The sequence below is a fragment of the Pelobates fuscus genome, chromosome 3, assembly GCF_036172605.1.
Source record: "Pelobates fuscus isolate aPelFus1 chromosome 3, aPelFus1.pri, whole genome shotgun sequence".
Classification (NCBI taxonomy): domain Eukaryota; kingdom Metazoa; phylum Chordata; class Amphibia; order Anura; family Pelobatidae; genus Pelobates; species Pelobates fuscus.
Genome location: NC_086319.1, coordinates 282,196,501 through 282,219,413, shown reverse-complemented (window position 1 = coordinate 282,219,413; position 22,913 = coordinate 282,196,501). Strand labels below are relative to the sequence as shown.

Below are 22,913 nucleotides of genomic sequence, written 5' to 3'. Positions count from 1 at the left end.
CTGCATAGAAGCTACCTACACTGCTACATACACACACAGCTGTAGAATAAGCCTCCCCCTCATACAAATAATACAAACAGCCCACACATAAACAAACACAATCACAACATAACTGACAATCCACATACATGTACACAACCTCGCACATACAATACCCCAAGTGACCCCACACATCACCAAAAACACAATGTGATGTTAATAATGCATGGCCATTTCAAGTAGGTCTAAAGTTAAGATTTGCTTGATTTTATCTTGAGTTAGCAGGAGCTAGAGAAGGACATATCTGGCCATCTAAGGTGTCATCTTCCCCCCTCCCACACCACCATGATTATTTAGATGATATGATGCACACTCCAGCACTTAGAGAAAAACACAGCATGGCCACTGTGGAGGTAAATTAATTTCCATGTGCCAAGGCAGCCAGGAGTGCAACATAAAAAAGAAAAAACGAAAAGGTGAAACAATAACGAAGTTGTGTACTTTAAAGGAACTCTCCAAACACCATAACCACTAAAGCACACTGTCGTAAGTATGGCGACAGGAGTGCCTTACATGTGTATACAAGCAGTCTTGCATCTCTCCTTACTTGCTCATATTATTATGCATAGGTGCCCTGTGCAACACATCAGTCATTTTCTGTAAAAATGGGTCATTTCACAATTTTCTTTTCTCGTAGAAAGTTGTAGATTTCAAACACTGGTCCACACATAGTTACATGGGATGAAAAGAGACATGTGCTGCATAATATCACATCTGAACTAACCATGACACATTATTTACTCTAATATTACAGGATTTTTTCTTGTTCAGTTACCCCCTTTCTAAAGTACTCTTACGACACAAAACTTGTGACGATTTATGTCTTGTACCTGTTGTTATGTGAAATCTTAGTACTGTTTTAAATTTCGAAATATTGAAATTGTAATCTCAATGTAATCTCGCTGTATCAAAGCTTTAGTATTACTATGTAAAATATATAAACCAATAAAAATGTATTAAATATAAAAAAAAAGAAGAAAAGAGACGTGTCCATTGAGTTCAGCCTTCCTCACATTTGTTTTTTGCTGTTGATCCAAAAGGCTCTCACATTTCAAGGCTTAATTAGAAAATCTTAAACCCAATGTTTGCTCCCTCAACTCACGTTACCAGCAAGAGGGGATTTTTGAGTAAATTGACATCTTCATGCTATTTACCAGGTCTTTGCCAGTTAAGATATTAGTGGAATATTTTCAGGGTCAGAATAATGAATGACCAAGCCATGGAGAGTATCACGGCAGAACGAGCTGTACAGGAAACATTAAATATTAAAACATTCCATATGAAGCTGCAGTGCATTAAAAGTAAAGATTTTAAAAATACAACAGATTCTCTTCTCTACTCAATGGAATTCATTTATTGTATATTTGTATTTATTTATATTGCAGTTTGTTTTCCAGGAGGCATGTATAGAGATTTATTTCCTTTTAAATATGTAATGAAACGTCAATTTTGGGGAATCTGCATTCCTTTGAAAGAATCTGGACCATCAACTCCAGGGAAGTAAGCAACAGATTGATATAGTGAAGTATCCTCATTCCCTGGGCCTTTGAAGCATGTTATTTACCCACTCCTGAAATTGGAGGGATTAAATATAACATTACCATTACAGCACGCATTCGTTAGACATTCTTTTTATGTTGTAAAGATAAAAAAAAAGGATAAGAGGAATTTTTAGTGTATGAATAACCTTCTTTGCGAAACAATCATTGTGAGCTTTCTACTGGTTCTTTTTCAATCTTTCGGTTCTCTCTGGATAACCACAGTACAGTCAACTTCCTTAAACACTACAGAATCGTAACAGGCTTCCACCCTACTTGAATTCCTCTCATCTCTTAATACTCTCTAGTTCTGACCACATTAGTGCAATAACACATGTTGCAATAGTTTTGTAAATTCACTCATACTCCACGAACATTGAAATATTTCCTTTTTTTCTGCAAGATTAAGGACCCTACTTTTACTCATCCTAGAACTTATTGTTCCAACAATCACTGTGCCCTACTTAGCAGTTCAGCTGTGCCCTATTTAGCAGTAGCAGGGCTATGAGGGTATGAAGACGTAACAAAGGAGACCTGTTTTGGTGGGACTGTCAACAAGAGCATTCCATACAAAGCAACTATGGAGAAGAAAGGTATGTAATTAGAGGAGAGGCAAATATGTCTGCTCACCTTAAGATGTGGTGCTGTTTGTCCATGATGTTCTATCCATGTGGTGGTCTGTCTTTATTGATGCTGCAATAGCGTATCCTCTCACAAAATGGCTCCTGTCACATAATGATACACCAGGTGTGAATTAACTTTGAAATTAATTTTGAAATGTCTATGAATTCTCACTTTGGTGAATAACCCTGCCTAAAAGATCTTCCTATGCTTCGCTAATCCTTACATGTCTTCTTTTTTTTTATTTCTCAAAAAACGCAGATTTCAATAGGGATTAACACTTTTATAAATTAACCTGGTTACACCCCCAGGCTATCCATCAGATAGCTGGTCCTGTAACTTCCTGGTTTGTTAAGCTCAGTGGAGCTTATCTCAAGAGACAATTGTTCAGATTCAGAGCACCTGTTTTGCAAACCCTTCTCATTAAACTGCGTTGGGAAGTTTGTGATTGGAGAGCTATAAACAGTCTAGGCAGTGTTAGAAGTGGAGGGCTTGCAAACGCTTTAGACAAGATATCTGCAGTTTTTGCCACTTGTTTTCTAGATATAATTACAATGAAAAAAATACAAAGTTAAATGCATGCAAGTTATCATTAAAGGTATATATCCTAAATTGAAAAAAAAATGAATAGAAATAAACATTTTACAATTGGAGTGTTCCTTTATCCTGGTTATCCAACCTTTCACAAGATTTCTATATTTTTTCCTATTCTGAAAAATACTTTGGAATAAAGCCTACTGCTAGCCCTACTCAGACAGCCGTCATGCATTCACCTGAGTGCACAGCTGCAGGTCTCTAGTGTGTAATTTTCATAGACCATGAAAGAACTTCTGTATTTCCTCTTTTAACTTTCCATTTGGCCCACATCTTTGATGACAACTGTGGCGAAACCAACTTCGCCACTGTGGGCTGGAGAAGCCTGGCTGCTAGCCTCCTGCCCTGCGACTATGGCCCCTGGACATATTGCACTTTAAAGACTATATTTGGGCATGTATAATTTATATTGCTGCTACTGGCCCTTTAAAATCAGCAATGGACAATTTGGGACTACTGTCCCTTTAAGACTGTGAAGCATATCCTATTGTACTGCCTGTATATTGTATATGTATTTATGTATGCAGTTAACCTGGGTTATATATATATATGCAGCCTTCATCTGATTGTTCGGTAGAATCACTCCATTCATTGTATTGAGGAAACTACCGAACAACCAGACCACCCAGGATTAAGTGTGCCTCCAATTACCGTTTGCAACAATGTTGCAAACGGGTAATTGGCAATCATGTAATGTGTTCTGGGTCCTCTGGGTGGCCGCCATTCAGGAAACAACCACGTGGCGGCGGCCATCTTTAACTACCGAACAGCGGTGTTTTGCCGTCGAGTGTCTGGAACTAAAATCGGACACTTGACTAGGCAAACACCGCTGAGACCTCCATACTTCCAGAAATTCGTATGGAAACTACCGAATGACCCGCCGTTCGGTAGAAAGAAACATACGAACTAGGGGATTCATGCGAATCCCCCTTAGTCTCTATAACCCAAGTAATTCGTATGTTTCATTCACCTGTTTGTGACCGACCGCAGGGCCAAAATGCATGGAACTGTTTTCGGATACTTTACCCATGCGGTCGGTCAATACTTTAAAGTCCCATAACTCCCGAACCATTTATCCGAATGGGCTGATTCTTGCATATGTTGTCCCCCTGAATAAGGGCTATCAGGGGATACCTGTTTTGGAGGTGTAGCATATGTATTTGGGGTACATCCAGGAATTGGGGAAAAAGGTGTACAGTATAATTGTGTTAAGTGTTAATCTAAGGGGAGGAAATGTGTGGGAGGTACATCCATGTGATTGGTTAATTTCATCCTCCCCCTGGGAGTGTCCTGTATGTACTTGTTGGTAATAAAAGCCAGACTGGGTGTCCCAGTCTTGAGTTCCTGCTTAACCCTCAAAATGAAGTGTTGTCTCGTTCTTGGGGGGGATTGGATTGTAAGCTGACTGCCAAGAGTGTAAGCCGATTGTATGCTTTTCTTGTTCAGCTGTTCCAGTTCGGAGTGTTATTTCGTATCCAGATCGGGAGTGTGGTGTTCTGCAGTAGCTGTGCCTGTATCCAGAAAAGGGGATTATCGCCTAAACGGATTTTTCCCCTTTCATGCTAAAACGGTCCGTTACAACAACAAAAGTGGTCATGACACTATGACATCTGGTTCTTGAATACACTTTGATTAAACCTATAACCATAGCGTCATACAGTTTGCTGTAAGCACTGAGCTCCCCTATGTATCATGATATGGGGTATTTCCACCAAGTTCTAAATGTAGAACACTCAGCACAAACATTCCATTTGTTTCTATGGTGATTTGTCCATTTTTAGAACCCTGACCCATAATTGTCTGTATATATATATATAATGGAGTTGTGCAATTAAGTGTTGCCATAAACTGGTTTCTACAGAGGTCTGCCGTTGTGTGATTAAGTAAATAAGATTGGATGAAAAAAAGCAAGCATTTCAAATTAGTATGTAAATTATATATAAAAAAATATTATAAAGATAGACTACACTGCACAAAGTCAATGATTGTATTAAACATTGATTCAACCTGCAGAGACAATGTGCAATGCACGTTTTTTTTATTTTCATAAATTTATAGAAGTCCATGAATGATCTGGACAGTGGGATGAATTGTATTATTTCTGGTACTTTTTCATTTTTACATTTCGTTTGCGTTCAATATGGTCAACGTTTGGGGCAAAGCACACTTCAGTCTTGTTATTCAATAAAGCAGTGGCATAACTAAAAACACATGGGACCTGTCACACTACAATGCTCAGTGAGATACTTTGTTCTTCACATTTGCTCCCCACCTGTTTCTAAGTTTCTGTAGTGCAAAGTGCTACAGATGCAATTTTAGAATTGTGCTAGAACAACTCCTTTCTCAACAACCCACAGAATATTGAGCAACAATGTAGCAATTAATAGTTTACATCCATAGCACAAAAAAAACCCTTCTAATATATTACCAGCACCAATTAGATGAAGTGGTCTCTTATTAGGTTTGCATTTGATAGATCTCAGCATATTCTTTCTAAATAGAAATAAATAACATTTTGTTAATTAGTAATTGTCTAAAAATCACAAACTATTAAGATCTTATAATGCAATTCTAACACTTTAAATGTATTTCTTGTAATCTTTTTCATATACATTTGGTCATTATGTATAAAGCTCTTTTCTGGGGTGAATTTCTAAAACGTGATTGCTCTACTTTGTGCCAAAAATATATTTTTTGATAAATTACCGGTTTTATACAGCAACAACCAATCCAGTCTGGGTGCAGCTGTTGTATTGATATTGTTTTTCATTTATTTATTTTTTGGTAGTTATTATACGTTATGTGAAAATATGTGGTTTGTTGCTCTGGTTCTATTTTTATCCATCCATCCGTCCATCCATCCAAGTCATCTCTTCTAACCCTTCTGGTTAATTTATAAAGGGAATAAAATTCCTTCTTTCTTGGGCATACAGCATATCGAGGATGTTGTGTGGATCACTTAGCAACTTTCCCACGTCCCTTGTAGTGTGACAAAAGGCTTTCCTCCCCCCTCCCATCTCCTCCTGCCATGCACCAGTATTCTAAGGCTGATCTTTCAGACAGATGCTAAGAGCAACACACCCCTCCCTGAGCCAGCATTGTCTGAAAGGGTGTACACCCAAGTGGATCTCTGTTAACCAATCCAGTGCAGGCCCAGACACTACTATCAGCTACTATTGGACAGGAGGAAAGGATATTGAGCCATCTATCACAGTGTGAGCACAGCCAAAGCTCATGCATTCACAGACTTCCCTTTTATTGATGAGAAAAGGGGGGGGATTCTATTGAATGTACACTGGGGGAGGCGAGCACCCTAAAAGGATTCACTGACACACACAGAGACCCTTCACCAAACCGATAAGGCAGGGGGACAGGGTGAGTATATTATGCATTGTGCATACACCAAATCATGAGACTTCCTTTTTTGGCTGCATCGTTGTTTCTCGTTGTTTGTTATTTTTGTCTTTTTCCTATGCATCCAGTATCTCTGAAAATGGGCAAGATGTCTAAATAAAGACACAACTATCACAGCAGGCGTTTCCTGCGCAGGTTAAAGGTTGGACAATTTAACCTTTTTTGCAATGTATATTCTGGCCTCTTTGGTAACCACAGAGTTAAATACAATTTCCTGGCATGCACTATCGTATATTTTGGCACAAAAAAATGTCAGTTTAACTTCTAAGAGGTTTTACTGGCAGAAGAACTGCTATTTGATTTTCAAATTCATAACTAAATATGTTCTGCATACCAATTGCAGATGAGGCTCGCATGTACGCACAAGTGGTATCACTTGAAGGAACCCCTCCTGAATTCAGACTCTCTATTCTGGAGTTTACATATCCAGAAGGAGTTTATTGAATTAAAGATATATTATATTATAATGCAGGATAGAGTAAGTCTTGCATCTTAGGGATAAGGTCAAGGAGTAATAAAATAATAGGAATAACAATGCTCAAACAACTTCCAAACACTTAAAGTATTTTTAAAAGAAAGTAAAAGGATACAGCAAGAAGTCCGATCATAAATTACATTTTTTTTAGTCCAAACTAAGAAATATTTTTTTTTTGCGGAAAAGGTGGTAGGTGCAATGTATGTACTTACAGAGGAAGAGTAAAGGACCCGTGTCTTATGCACGTCCAACAATAACTAGTTTAGACATGTTTTCATTTGGACACTAAACCAATATTTAGATTATGGGGAAATTAAATGGAACAGTTGACTTCTCAGTGTATATGTGTACCTATAAATGTATGGATTTATATGTATGTATTGTCGTGTGCTTACATGTTGACCACACAAAGCAAAGCAATGAGTATTTGTACAAAAAGTTTGCAAGAGATTTGTCAGTGTCATAATTTGAAGAGTGGTGCAGACTGTAACAATGGCATATTCACCAGTGGAATGCACCTAGTAACTTCCATGCTGATTGACCCACCGTTACAAATTGGAGACACTATAAGATCCTGTAACAAAGATAAATTGAGACTTATTATTGCTAAAACAAAAGTTCCAACCACAGCTGCCATGAAATACTGATGTGTAGACACATGCACCATCATGGAAATGTCATTGTGTTTTTAGGTTAGAAGCTGGTCCATTGGTCCAGCAGGTGCAATGCATTGGTGCAATGATTGGCATGTGCTGCAAACTGTTTTGTGTAAGTAGGATCCTGCAAGTTGAATGCAGTCCTAAGTGGATCCTTGTAATGTCCTAGAAATAGCATACTCTGTATTGTATTACATTACTTCTTCTTTTGGCCTGCATCTTTTACCCTGTCTATTTTATTGCCGCCCTCCCCCCAAATTAGACAACATTCTATACAGCATAACATCTCTCTATATATTTTTGATCATTGATGTTGGCACAACAACAATACAAAACTGGAACCCTTAATGTCAAATTCCCTCCTTGGATCTGAGGATATTATTATAATTATATATTATTAGTCTGAAATCTCCATAGAAGCAATATAAACTCTCGACCCTTGGACACCCTATCCATGTAAGCACAGCAATCTAACGAGGTTGGATTACTTTCAGAGGCAAATTCTTTATTTCTATAAAATTGTATAGGTTTTACAGTGGAAAGGTGGGTTTTCTCTCTTTTTATTGTTTTACTGATTTTTTTGTTGCCAGTGTCAGCACTCCACGGTGAAATCAGAAGTAACCATATATTTAGGATGGATGTCATATATTTAGGATGGATGTCATTCTTTCCTGACATCACATCAGTGTGTAACCAACATTTGTGACCATTGTTATCACAAGTTGTCTTTTTTTTTGTATACCTTACAGGCTCATTGCAACCCAGTCCACTAAAAGTATCCCAGCTTACAAATGTGATTAGCCTAAACTTTGCATTTAGATTCCAATTTGCTACAATTCAGAGTTTAGTGGATACGTCATGTGTTACACATTCATTTAGAACTCAAAAGGTAACATTTAACAAATTGTAATTTTTTCTTACTTTATTCAATGGGTCACACACCTGCCTGCCTGTATTGGGTACTTATCCACCATAGATTCAGTTTTATATGAATGGATGAAAACTGAAAATTATAATGTGGATATTTTTAAGTTACTTTCCTTTATGTAGTATTTATTGAAGGTTTATTGGCATTATATGAAAGTATTTCTTATACATGTAGACTTCTATCCATCAGCATTTAAAAGATGCCACCCCCACTTGAATTGTCAAAAGCTTCCCCATCAGCAGACGAGAGAGGAAGTGACTCCTGGAAGGAAGTGACTCTCGTGCCGCACGTCTCATTGACAGGCCAGATCTAGTGCAGCGTGTCGACAAACAGGAAACTACAGAAACTATTCTTTAAATACAATTTATACTTTGGTGCCTCCCCTCCCAAGCAGAGGTGGAAGACTAACAAACGGAAATTCTGTAGCACACTGTGAATTCTCATTCATTGTGTATGGAATATTGATTTCTGTGACTTAAATTCTAATGGATGAATGGATGTGCTAATAATGGCAATACGTGAAGTTAATTAATCAAATTATTAAAAAAAAAAAAAACTGGCTATAACCAGAAATTATCAGCAATCTCTCAGACTCCTTTGGTTAAACAGCTTGGGGATCTTGATCTAGAGCCTGAAACTTCAGATTTTCCAGAATATGACATGGGACTTTTAATTTAGTTTAGATTTCTGATTTTGAAAGAGTTTGTTGTTTGTTGTTTGTTTCTGTCTAGCTGGGTGGCTTGGCTTTCCTCTCTGTATTGAGTAGTGAGAATTGTTTTCTATATTATATATATTCTCCTAGATGTTAAACATTTAGACTACCATGTAGGCCTCCATTTATGAGTGGACAGACTCCATGAGTATCAAGCATCAATATCACTATGCATGATGAATTGGTTTCTGTTAATCTGTGTACAATACACTAAACCATTCATCGAGCTTAAAATTGAAGAGAATTGCTAATTTTACGTCAAATAGTTGTAATTGGAAAAAATATTTTTACAGCTGTTTAGACCTAAAAATTGCAGTTACCTGGTCAATGCTCTACACTTTTCAGGTTAATGAATAAACCGCTTTAGGTGTACATGAGAATGAGTAATATAAGGAGGCCTCTGACCTGATATTGTTTCTTTTTTCAGGTTAGCCCTCCAACAGACATAGGGATGAGCACATGGAGAATTCACCGGAGACCTCATTAGTCCCTTGCGGAAAGGACAAGTATATTTCCAAGTGAGTTTTTCCTATTTGTGTCTTCCTGCTCCCTACAATAACCTTGTAGGGATGTAGGATGTAGGACGTCAACCACATAATAAAATACAGCAAATATGACAACCCCTACACATTATAATATTCATTTTCTTTTTTATTTCCAATTTAAATACTCTTTTTATTCCAATCTTTAAAAACTCAGAAATACCTTGATAAAAAGAAGTCTGTATTAGCAAGGGTCAGATGTGGCCCAACTACTTTAGAATTCCATAGGACACCAATGTATCACACCATTATTTAACAACCTCCAGCCTGTGTTAATGAATAGTATATTATATATGATTATGATGCCCAAATCAGAGTGTTTATTGTACAACGGAACAGCTTGTAAAAGCATGGTCTTTCTTACAGATCACCCCTTCACTGCCAGGCAGTGATTTAAAAAGTAGTAGCAAAACATTTATTTGAAGCGAGGGATACCTACACAGATATCATAACACAGATATTGTGCATAGCTTGCTTTGCAGGCAAACTTAAAACTTAAAAATATGTAAATTTACACAACTTTTATTTTACACTTATTTGTTAAATTTTTATAAAACAAATATTTGGGATATGAAAAGCTGTAGACAGTATACAGTGTCCTTTGTCTTGCAATAGTTCACACATGGTCTGAAATGTTAGCATTAATGCAAAAATGCATTGTTTTTTCTCACAGTAGAAGTGAATATACTATATACATAAAAATGGTCAAAAACCTTGCTTATAGTTATTGTTAAGAATTCTGAAGGCATTACTTGCAGTTTTTGCTTACTGCAAACCGCAACAGAATGTAAAAATAATGTATGGATTTGAGCATAATGCCTACATAAAGTATATACAGTTAAATCATATATTTCTAAAATAAAGGTACTTAAATATGATATAGCAACCTTTATTAAGCTCTGAAATGTTAATGTAATGCTGACAGTGAAATGACAGCGTTCACTCACTGCTTACCCCTCCCTGATTGTAGGAATGATATGACCTAGGGAAACATCCTGTACTATTTGGAATCGGGGGCAGGCAGGGAGCTTACATTTTCAGTGAATTTATATTGATCTGTAACTAGTGGCTTCTGGCAGAGAAATGCATTCTTCTACAGGCTGGTAATCATAACTAGAGTATAAAATAGGGTAAGTGAGTTTTTACGGACTAGATTTCATACTGCAAAATACATGAAAATTAAAACATTCATACTCAAAATGTACAGGGTACAACAGATTTATAGGAATACATTCTGCTGTTTGCACAAATTGCAGCAACATAAGGCCTTGGCCATTGTAGCTACCCAACATACAGTCATATTAGTGAAAGGAGGACTTTAACAGAATTAAAGTATAAAACAGCCAAAACATGTTTTCTTTAAAATAGTTACTGTTAAAAATTAAACCAAACATTGATGCATTTTAAATGGTTTTGGTCAGCCTTCATTTATCTTATATGATTAAAAAAATATTATAGTTACAGTACAAAAACAGGGCAGGTAGCAATAAACATTGGTGGATACGTGGTAAAATCAATTCATTGGATTGAAATTGTTTCAGTGATAATGTTAATTCCAGCTATTTGAGAGACATTCAGCTGACGTTACATCAGTAATCAGTATAAACTGTGAACAATACCAATTTTTACTCTGTTACAACCATGTTCACATTAACCCTGTTGACGAATTTGCAGACGGTGTCTAAATCTTTTTTTTAAATCAGCACATTTAAAAATTAAGCAATACCAAGAAAAAACAAACAAAAAACCTATTAAAATCAATAGACTGTATGGAAGAACATTTTCTGTAATACATGACTTACTTAAACCTGTATTCCACCCAAATAAAGGAGTTATTTACAATGTGAAATTCTTGCTGTGATTTTAACACGCCCAACTCTCTCCCATACTAATCTATTCCCAAAGGCCCGATACATGCCATTTCATGAGTATGAGAACAAAGACACAAGTCTTCTCATAAATCATTGTTCTTGCGAATATTGTTTATTGTAGCAGAAGGAAATAACCTTGAATGAATGAATGAGCTGCAGCTGTGTAAAACTGCAACCAAGCCAGTCAACAAACAATATGCAGTCATAATTTTAAAGGGGCCCTTTCATATATTTGTATTCAAGATTAACTGTTAAATACTCTTTATATAATTATCCTGCCAAGAGACAGGACTGGCTCGGAAGGTTTTTAGGTGACATAAAGGGAGCCTTTAAGCATCAAAACAGCAAATTCACAGGATTCACAGTCCACTCCATCGTCTACTTGCATACAGTTAACATTCCAAGGTTCACAAGGTTTTGCACACTCTGCCTTCGGTGGTGCTGGTACCTGATCTATTACCAAATACTCATTACTCTTGATTTTACGTGTGCACTAATTTTACATTATATTGAAAAAAAAAAAATCCTTCAACGGCATTTTCTTTCATGTGCATTTTAGACATTTTGTGAACAGGTTACCCTCCTCCCATTGTATTTCTGTTATAGTAATAGGTAATTGCTACCTGCGTCACCTGCCCTGTACCAACAGATGGTAGGATGACCTTCAATTAATGTTTGCTGACAACTGGTCTCAGTTTTTCTACTTGCTCCATAAATCATCTCTTTAGCTATTCATACTCGTAACTAGGGATAGACCGATTATTGGTTTTGCCGATTATTGGAGCTGGTTTTCAGCATTTTACTGATAATTGGTATAAGCCTTGTAATTTACTGTTATCACTGATAACTTACTCAGCTGTCCCAGTCACCACATGTATCTGGAAACTCTAGCCTTCAGCCAACGAAGAGCCATTTAGTGACCTCACGTCACCGCTTTCTGTGAGTCTCTACATGCGGAGATCAGCTGAAGGCATGGAGGTGAGACAGTGAAAAATCTACTGTAATATACTGGGCTTGCTGACAAAGATTTAGGAGTAGGATTACTGTCAGTAATCACACTTCTGTCATTACCAGCACATGCTGGGACATCAGTGATCCCAGCATGTGCAGGCTGCCTGAGCGTGATAGGCGAGTGATTGCCTACAACACTGTCATCCGGAATCACCATTGCCATGTATGTGGTCTAACAATCTCTACGTAAGTGTCAAAGTAACATCCACATGAATGCTAAGACCCAAGGTTTTCCAGCAGAATATTTTCCAAAGCATAATCCTGCCTCTCCCAGCATGCCTTATTCCCATAGTGCATCCTGCTGCCATCTCTTTACCAGGTAAATGACTCACATGCATCTAGCCATCCACCTGATCTAATAGAAATTGTGATTCATCAGACCAGGCAACCATTGTTCTATGGTCCAGTTCTGATGCTCACGTCCCCATTGAAAGTGCTTTTGGCGGTGAACAAGGGTTATCATTGGCACTTTGGATGATCTACGCAGCCTCATACGCAGAAAACTGCGATGCACTGTGTGTTCTGACACCTTTCTTTCATGGTCAGCATTAAGTTTCTCAGCAATGTGAGCTACAGTAGCTTTTCTTTGTGATGGCAGTGGACGGGCTAACCTTTGCTCCCCATGTGCATCAATGAGCCTTGAGCGCCCATGATTCTGGTTCCGGATCACTGGTTGTCTTTCCCTGCACCACTTGTGGTATGTTTTAACCACAGCATACCAGGAACACCTTATAAGACTTATCATTTTGGAGATGCTCTGACCCAGTCATCTAGCCATAACTATTTGGCAGTAACTCTTTTCACTTGCCCATTTTTCCTGCTTCCAACACATGAAATTCAAGAACTGACTGTTCACGTGCTGTCAAATATATCCCACCCTATGACAGGTGTCATTATGACCATATATATAATCAATGTTATTCACTTCACCTGTCAGTGGTTTTAATGTTGTGGCTGACCAGTGTAGAGGGGTGATGTTAAATAAAGAATACATTCATAATGTCTTTCATTTGAACATAGGTACTAAAGGGAATCTGCTTTGGTTTTTTTCTTACAGCATTTTGTAGATAATTAGCTTAAGAGGAAGTTTTCACTTTCAAAGAATTTTAATGCAAGCTTTGCTTATCCCTATATTTTTAATTAAGATAATTCACACCCCTTTTCTAGCAACTGAGCATCACCATCCCTGTCAATCATTGTTATAAGCTCTGCCCTTTGCACCTGCAATAGAGAAAGCGTACAGAGAAGAGGTGAAATGTTTCCGTTCCTCCTCCTCATTTGATTGTGTGTCATTTTCTACATCATTGTTTCCAAGTTAAAGATACAAATACAATTATAAAGATTAACACAAGTTACAAGTGGTTTTAATGTTTCAATCAATGGTGTTTTTTCCAAAGAATTTATGGATATTTTTTTTAATACCGATTGAATCATTACTATTTTCACTAAACAGAAATTATTTAATATCAGTGATTGGCACTAGTGTTTAATTTCACCAAGGGCCATCTGCAATCACACAAGGTATAGATTGTATTTTTTTTATAAGAACATTTTATATAAATAGAGATTTTCAGTATATTTCATGCTCATTTAAGTCATGCACTTTATTTCTCAAACCATTTACTGAGAGTTAGCAATGCATTATTTTTTAGAGTATTTTTTATACACATCCTGTTTGTTTGTACTGCTATCTCTTTTGCTATCTCTTTCTTTTGCTTGAGTGGGTTTGTTAACGTGGCAGGTTGCTCTATATTATGCGTGGCTGACTTTGTGTGGAGATGTCAGAGTTCTGAACATGGAAAAGTACATCCTAATGATCCGTGAATATAAACTGTCCAATTTTGTTTCTTGCAGGAATGAGTTGCTGTCTCATTTAAAGAACTATAATTTATATTATGAAGGACAGAACCTACAACTGAGACACAGAGAGGTAATAGAGGAGTGTCTTCCTTGTCTTGTATATTGGATGTTAATGTTGATTTGCTGTCCAGGAAAATTAGAAATCATTTGGTGGTAAATAAGAATCAATACTCTCATCTGATCTTCTCATTCCCTCGCAAAAAAAGCTCTGACTTTAATTTTAATCTTATTTCCTTCTATAGTATTTTCCCACTGCTACAGAATCTCAGTTATCCTTACTTGAGTTTTCATTATGAGTACGGTCCAACACTGAGTATTGTAATATCAGGACGGGGGTATGAGAAGAACCAAATGGGGATGTCAATGAAGCAATGTGTGTCACTAGTAATTCAATAAATAGTTTAGCTGAAAAGGGGACATGCGAGGCTAGTGAGAGTGCATGCTGGACTAACAAGCAGCTCTGATAGTCAGCCAACCAGGACTGATATTACACATAGGTTTGTGGAAGCACTAGGGGGAGAAATGCCCTATATTGGCCTTCTGCAGTTGCAACCACACTAGACTTGCCTTTTTTTCTTCTTCGCAGAAGTGAGACACTGGACTGAGTAAATAGGATAGTTGGATGATGTGAGAAGTTTATAGTGAAGGACCTAGCTGGGGATGGCGTGGTATCAATAGAATACATAATATATGACAGAGAAAGGTGGTTATTGAGGAAACAAATCATAATGTGTATGAATGGAATGCAGCTATATGAGGTAAATTTGCATAGGGCTTCTGTTACGAACGCTGGTATTTAAAGTACCTTGTTGGCCTATTCCTCCCGAACTGCTGACCATTAGTGATTATAGCTACAGTTTGGGTGTAGATACGAAAAGTTCCAGACGAATGCAGCTTCCAAGTAGTTTCTTCCCCAGCCAGTAGATAGTTACCCAAACATGAGCCTAGACTTCATGAAGGGTACAACAGGAATAATAGTTTATTGATGCAACACTGGCTTTTATGCAAGTCCCCATGTAAGAGGACCTCCCACATGGAACTTGTGGGGCACCAGGACACAAAGGTTACAACCAATAATATTACATTGACAAAGTGAAACACTCCCACTGCAAACATACAATCCCCTCCTCTCTCCAGGCAGAAAAAAAAAAATATTTTCCCCAAAACTTGGAAAGTACCCTAAAACACATGGTATCCCCATAAATGATATAGCCCATGATAGCCCTGATCTGGGTGACCAACATATTTAAAAAAACACCCAGATCAATTCAGGGGTTTTCGAATTGTATGGAAGTCCCATTTTACCGACCGCACACAAGGCTCCTGCCCAAAACAGTTCCATGAGTTTAGGTTGTGTGGTCGGTCTATTTCGATAAAGTCAAATAAATGAATGGAAGCACGAACGGAGCCCCCTGGCTCATAAGAGCGATTGTTCCCCTTGTTCCTGAGAACTAAACTACCGTACGGCGCTCTAGCTGTTTGTGAAAAGGAAGCACGCGTTCGTATGTTTTTACCGGTATTCGGGAAGTCGAGTGTCCAATTTTAGTTCCAGACAATCGACGACAAAGTCCCGCTGCCTCCTTTCGTGCAAACAAGATGGCCACTTTTTCTCTTCCATGTGGCGTTCGGCTATAGTTTCATCTACCGAACTAATAAAGCAAAAAAAGTCTTGAATGAAAAGTCTCTTTTCTTCACAGCTTCCACATCTGTCGATAAGGTTTGCAGCCTAGGCCACACATATAGATGTAGGCAAGTTTATGTGTAAGTGGGGCTTAATATATATGATTAGTGAGGCTCCTCAGCCTCTCTCACACATTCAGGTACTGCCTTATACAAGGTTTGTCCCTGTCATGTCTGTTAGAGGTCTAGAGATCCATCAATTACCCTTTCCATGCTCCCACACATATGAAATAAACCCATACTTTAATGCAGTCGTAAATGTGAGTTTAATGTTGGTCTTTTATTTTGTAGGAAGAAGGCGAGTTGATTGTTGAGGGTCTTCTCAATATATTCTGGGGTCTAGGGCGCCCCATTCGTCTTCAGATGCAGGATGACAATGAGAGGATTCGTCCACCTCCCTCTTCCACATCATGGCACTCGGGCTGCAATTTGCTCTCCCAGCGGTTGGTATCAGAATTGTAGTTCTGTTGCGGTAATATTTAATGTCAAACTTCCAAGATGCAATGCTACATCCTGTTGCCACAAGACCTGCAGTCAGTAGTGTGTTTAGACTGAGGCTGATACAGCTGCCCCCATCCATTGTGCTGCAAGCCACTCAAGCCTTACCTTTAGGTTTTACTATAATGATGGAACTGGAGCGTGGACAGTTGGTTCATACTTGGAGGCTTGCTCTCCAGCGCATATATTTTATACAACTAAATGTAGCCATAGTGGTAATGCTGGAGTCAATTTACAAAAATGTTAAACTGTTAGTGCTACTGCAGCCATATTGGAGTAAGTGACTTTAACACAGTAATAACTGCAGTAAGAACACTGTAATAACACAGGCAATCATTCATCCCTTTCTCATTCTTTACCAAACCTTACCAGCCCTACTGGTAGATATTAATCTGATATATGGCTCAAATTGTAACTGAGAAAATGTTGCTGTGCTCATAAGAACATGAAACATGAAAAAGATGGCATTAAAGCAATGCCATTTATAATGAAGACCCTAGGTTAAGGTAAGGGTTGAATTTAAAGGGACACTCCAGGCACCCAGACCACTTCTGCCCATTGGAGTGGTCTGGGTGCCAACTCCCACTACTCTTAACCCTGCAAGTGTAATTATTGCAGTTTTTTATAAACTGCAATAATTACATTGCAGGGTTACTCCACCTCTAGTGGCTGTCTAATAGACAGCCACTAGAGGGCACTTCCTGCTCTATAGCACAGAAAACCTGTGCTAGAGCGTCGCTGGACGTCCTCACGCTGTGTGAGGACCTCCAGCGTCGCTCATTTCCCCATAGGAAAGCACTGAAAAGCATTTTCAATGCTTTCCTGTGGGGAGCGCTAATGCGCATTAGGTCTCCCCGGCCGGTGGGCAGGATCAGTCTCGCCCACCGGCCGACGCAATCACAGGGAGGAGCAGCAGCAGAGGAAGAAGCAGCGACGTAGGACATCGTCGCTGCCTCTGGTAAGTGACTGAAGGGGTTTTCACCCCTTCAGCAACCGGGGATTGGGGGGTGGGAGGGAGAGGGGACCTGCAGTGCCAGGAAAACGGATTGTTTTCCTGGCACTGGAGTTTCCCTTTAAGGTGTTAATGGTTACTGAATTTAGAATTAAATTATTTTTGTCACCAATTTCTTGGTTGTTTTAAAGTATTAAGTTGTACAACAGGCCTTTCTCCAAATGGTGGCACATCCTCACCGGTCACTAGTGATAAATCAATCAAAATAATGGTGTATTTTGCAATAAAGTAAAGAGAATGCATTTAAAAATATATTTTGTGGCAGTTATTCAGCAGCAATAACACTATTTCCTTTCTTGGTACTCCAGTTGTCTCGGAACTACATCTCATGTCCTTATTAATAGCTGAGCATCATGGGAAATGTAGTCCAAAAAACATCTAGTGTACGAAGGTTGTCCATCACTAATTTACAAAGCATGGTAAATTTTGGTCATGTTTGAAAGTTGATGTTATCATTAATATTATTGCTTACTAAGGGTTACTGAGTACTTTCTAGCAGGCAGGAATTGGGTCGGCGGCTGGATTCTCAAAGCCTGCAAAGCTTTTATATTTCTGGCAATTTCCCGTGACTTTTGGATTCCAGACGCCTCTTCTAAGCCAACAAGAGGAATAGTCAGATTAAAGACATGTGAAAGTCATCTGGGCACCAGTTCCTGTTAACTGTTGCAATACTGTTTGTTTTAAAGCAGAGCTGTTCAAATACTGGCCCGCCTTCTTTATTTTTAATACAACTCCCAGCTACTAGAGGCAAAAGCTTCATGCCGAGTTCACTAACTGCTGGAAGGCTATTGCACACCGGTAGCAATAGCTCCAAGTGACCCTATTTAGGAGGAACAGTCCCTATTTATTATTCTGTCGTTCTTTTTTATCCTAATGTCCCTCTTTTCTAGGAGCTCCATGTTGTTGGTTTCCCTCTTTGTACTTTTGAAATTTGAATTTGAAATTTACTTTGAATTCTCACTTTAGTGAAAAATCCTGTGAGGCCAAACATAACACATTTTTCTAATTTGGCTATTTAGGCATAAAATATGAAATTCACTATGATTTCACTTTATATTCCTGGTAATTCCCACATTTGTGAATAACCCTGATAATGTTAAAAAAACAACAAACAGGGTTATTCACTAAAGTTAGAATTCAAAGAGAATTTCTAATTTAAAACCGAAGTAGCTGACATGTTTCTAAGACAGCTATGCTTCCATTTCTGCTTCACTGGCCATAAATGTAAAATTCACTTTAATTTCTTACTTTAGCGAATAATCCTGAAAGTAAAAAAAGAATGATGAAAAAACCTGACAATTACCGATCCCATCACACGTATTGACAGCATTACCCAGCATGCTCAGGCTCCCATCACACGTATTGACAGCATTACCCAGCATGCTCAGACTCCCATCACATGTATTGACAGCATTAACCAGCACGGTTGTTAATTTTTTGTTCCTTGAACTTAAAGGGATACTATAGTCACCTGAACAACTTTAGCTTAATGAAGCAGTTTTGCTGTATAGAACATGCCCCTGCAGCCTCACTGCTCAATCCTCTGCCATTTAGGAGTTAAATCCCTTTGTTTATGAACCCTAGTCACACCTCCCTGCATGTGACTTGCACAGCCTTCCATAAACACTTCCTGTAAAGAGAGCCATATTTAGACTTTCTTTATTGCAAGTTCTGTTTAATTAAGATTTTCTTATCCCCTGCTATGTTAATAGCTTGCTAGACCCTGCAAGAGCCTCCTGTACAGTGGTGTATTTTGGATTTGTGCTGCCCTAGGCACGACTAAATTTGGGCACCCCCAAAATCTAAATTTGCCCCCCCAATTCATGTCAAGGCCACTTTTTTGACTGACAGATACATGCCCTCATTGATACATGCACTGATATACACTCACTGACAGATACACAGTCATTGGCACATACATACAGTCATTGGCGCACACTGTTTAACCAACACACACTTTCACTGACAGACACACTGACAGGCACACACTCTCAGATACACATAAAATGACATACACACACTGACACACACTCGCATGCACACCCATTCTCACTGGAAGACACACACTTTCACTCACTCACAGACACACACTGACAGCTACACTCACTTACTCACAGTAAGGTGGACAACCCCAGAACATAGTTACATAGTTACATAGCTGAAAAGAGACTTGCGTCCATCAAGTTCAGCCTTCCTCACATTTGTTTTTTTGCTGTTAATCAAAAAGAAGGCAAAAAAAAACAGTTTGAAGCACAATTTTGCAACAAGCTAGGAAAAAAAATCCTTCTTGACCCCAGAATGGCAGTCAGATTTATCCTTGGATCAAGCAGTTATTACCCTACATTGAAAGATTATATCCTTGAATATTCTGTTTTTGCAAGTATGCATCTAGTAGCTGTTTGAACATCTGTATGGACTCTGATAAAACACTTCTTCAGGCAGAGAATTCCACATCCTGATTGTTCTTACAGAAAAAAAACCTTTCCTTTGCCTTAGATGAAATCTTCTTTCTTCCAGTCTAAACGCATGGTCTTGTGTCCTATGTAAAGTCTGGTTTGTGAATAGATTTCCACACAATGGTTTGTATTGGCCCCGAATATATTTGTATAATGTTATCATATCCCCTCTCAGGCGATGTTTTTCTAAACTAAATAGGTTTAAATTTGTTAACCTTTCTTCATAGCTGATATGTTCCATTCCTTTTATTAATTTTGTAGCCCACCTCTGCACTTTTTCTAGTGCCATAATATCCTTCTTTAGAACTGGTGCCCAAAATTGCACAGCATATTCAATATGTGGTCTTACCAGTGATTTATAAAGAGGCAAAATGATATTCTCGTCCCGAGAATGAATGCCTTTTTTCATGCATGACAATACCCTACTGGCATTGGCCACTCCTGATTGACATTGCACATTGTTGCATAGTTTGTTGTCTATAACAATTCCCAAGTCCTTTTCATGTGTTGTTATCCCTAATTCGCTTCCATTAAGGGTATACGTTGCTTGTGTATTCTTTACGCCGAAGTGCATAACTTTGCATTTTTCAACATTAAATTTAATCTGCCATTTGAGTGCCCAGTCCTCCAGTCTATCTAAATCCCTCTGCAGCAAAGTAATATCTTTCACATTGTATTATTTTACAAAGTTTTGTGTCATCTGCAAACACTGAAACATGACTTTCAATGCTGTCTTCAAGATCATTTATAAACATGTTAAATAGAAGGGGTCCCAGAACAGACCCTGAGGGACACCACTTGCCACCTCTGTCCAGCTTGAAAATTTACCATTAACGACAACTCTTTGTACTCTGTTTTTAAGCCAATGTTCTACCTAAGAACAAGCATTTTCATGTAGACCGATTTCCTTGAGTTTAAACACTAATCTCTTGTGTGGAACTGTATCAAATGCCTTGGCAAAATCCAAATAGATCACATCCACTGAAACACCCTGATCTATACTTCTACTTACTGAGGCAAACAAGGCATTTGTCTGGAAGCTTAGGGTGGTGTTTTTTTGGCGCCCCCCCTGAAAGTGCCGCCCTAGGCAAATGCCTTGTTTGCCTTGTGGTAAATACATCCATGCTCCTGTATGTGATTAAAGTTCAATTTAGAGATTGAGATACAATTATTTAAGGTAAATTACATCTGTTTGAAAGTGAAACCAGTTTTTTTTTTCTTGCAGGCTCTGTCAATCATAGCCAGGGGAGGTGTGGCTAGGGCTGCATAAACAGAAACAAAGTGATTTAACTCCTAAATGACAGTGAATTGAGCAGTGAAATTGCAGGGGAATGATCTATACACTAAAACTGCTTTATTTAGCTAAAGTAATTTAGGTGACTATAGTGTTCCTTTAACATATATCAGTTTAACATATTATTATAAAAAATTGCTTTTTTGTTTGTAACTTATTGATTCAGGACTCTGTCAAGTGTTCCCCAAAGTGCCAACAGGAGTAACAGGACCTACAAAATGGATTATTATATTCCAGAGCAAGAGATGTGGCAGAACAAATGCCATTCTCTGATGAGTGAGAGTAACATGATGAAGTATTATTTAAATAAACAATAAATCCTTCTTGAGAAACTGCCTTGGATTTAGTAGTGGTTTCAAGTTCTAAGCTAACAGAAACTTATTCAATGTACTCTATCTATATGACATGATCATGTTTCGTTTGCTTTTATGTCAGAAACTATACATTGTGTTTGCTGTAAGAATGGTTTGCCAATGTAGATGGTGGATTTTGTTACCAGAGATTAGTTATTTCTTGGGAATAGAATAGCAATTTACTGAAACGCAATAAGATAATTGCTATTCAATAACTGGGGATAAAGGTAACATAATCCAGTCCCATATGTAAGCTTCAAATACCTACCAACCATTGTCCTTCTACGGTAAATTGCAGTTATTAGATTTAAGTTAGCATTTGCTCTTTCTAGAATGAGATTTAATGCACCTTATTTGATATATTGTTTAAATTTATCTTTCAGACAAGTGGCTAAGCAAGACACAATCCCAGATATACAGATAACAGATGTTTCGGATTCACCCAATACAGGTGAGTATCTGACAGATGGTTTTTAATTTGCATGCTTAATATTGACTGAATTTTTAACATTAGGAATTATGAGCACCACTTTAAAGTTTCTAAACATAAAAAAAAACAACAACAAACAAACAGGGAAAACAAAAACCTGTAAAACTTTATAGAATATGAAGTTCATGTGAAGTAGGGTAAATTGGGGGACTATCAGGTAAATATTGCTCAGACTGACCAAGGGTTCACAATACCATAAAATAAAGTTATAACCTAACTAAAAATATAGCAAGCAAGATGGCAATAATACTTGCCCTCATATTCTGTTGACATTCTGTACCAATGTATTTTATTGTCAAGTTTTTTATGTTATATAAATTTAAATAGCATTTTTTTTGGACTCAGTAGTGGATTTTACACCCTATTTATAGACATATGTTATTTTTATATTTCTATATTTTTAATTACTACTTATTATTGCATCCCACTCAATATTATTGCTCCTGTCCATCCTGCTATATTTTTAGGTTATATCTTTACAGTTTCTCTCTCTGGCTGATTATTGGAATGAACCTTGGACAACTGCAACAATTGAAACAAAACTCTGTCAAAACCTTGACAATAGTTCTTAAAGGGACTCTATATGCACCCAGACCACTTCATTTCATTCACCTTCGGTACGGTAAATGACGCTGGATACATCCAGTGTCAGATTTTTCCCCATAGGAAACCACTGATTCAATGCTTTCCTATGGGGAGGTCTAATGCGTGCGCCATTCACCACGCACGCGCACTAGCTCCCGCTCAATACAGGATGTCAGAGGAGGCAAAGTTAAGGTAAGTAAATAACCTTTTATTCACCGGAGAAAGTGAGGGAGGTAAGGCTGGCAGAGAGGAACCTAAAGGAATCCTTGATTAATTCAATTGAT

General features: G+C 38.0%; 1 protein-coding gene across 2 annotated transcripts in view; it reads left to right on the top strand.

The window, feature by feature from the left end:
* The first annotated feature begins 2,019 nt into the window (after window positions 1-2,019).
* RASSF2 (Ras association domain family member 2) overlaps window positions 2,020-22,913 on the top strand; it is a 34,497-nt gene continuing 13,603 nt past the window's right edge. The window contains exons 1-5 of one of the 2 annotated variants that reach the window (XM_063448632.1): window positions 2,020-2,170; window positions 9,405-9,495; window positions 14,256-14,331; window positions 16,233-16,384; window positions 21,938-22,005. In XM_063448632.1, the coding sequence (XP_063304702.1) occupies window positions 9,437-9,495; window positions 14,256-14,331; window positions 16,233-16,384; window positions 21,938-22,005 (355 nt within the window). In that variant the 5' untranslated portion in view covers window positions 2,020-2,170; window positions 9,405-9,436. Of the gene's footprint in view, window positions 2,171-5,889; window positions 6,168-9,404; window positions 9,496-14,255; window positions 14,332-16,232; window positions 16,385-21,937; window positions 22,006-22,913 lie in introns of those variants that run through there. The other variant, XM_063448631.1, reaches the window with a different exon arrangement.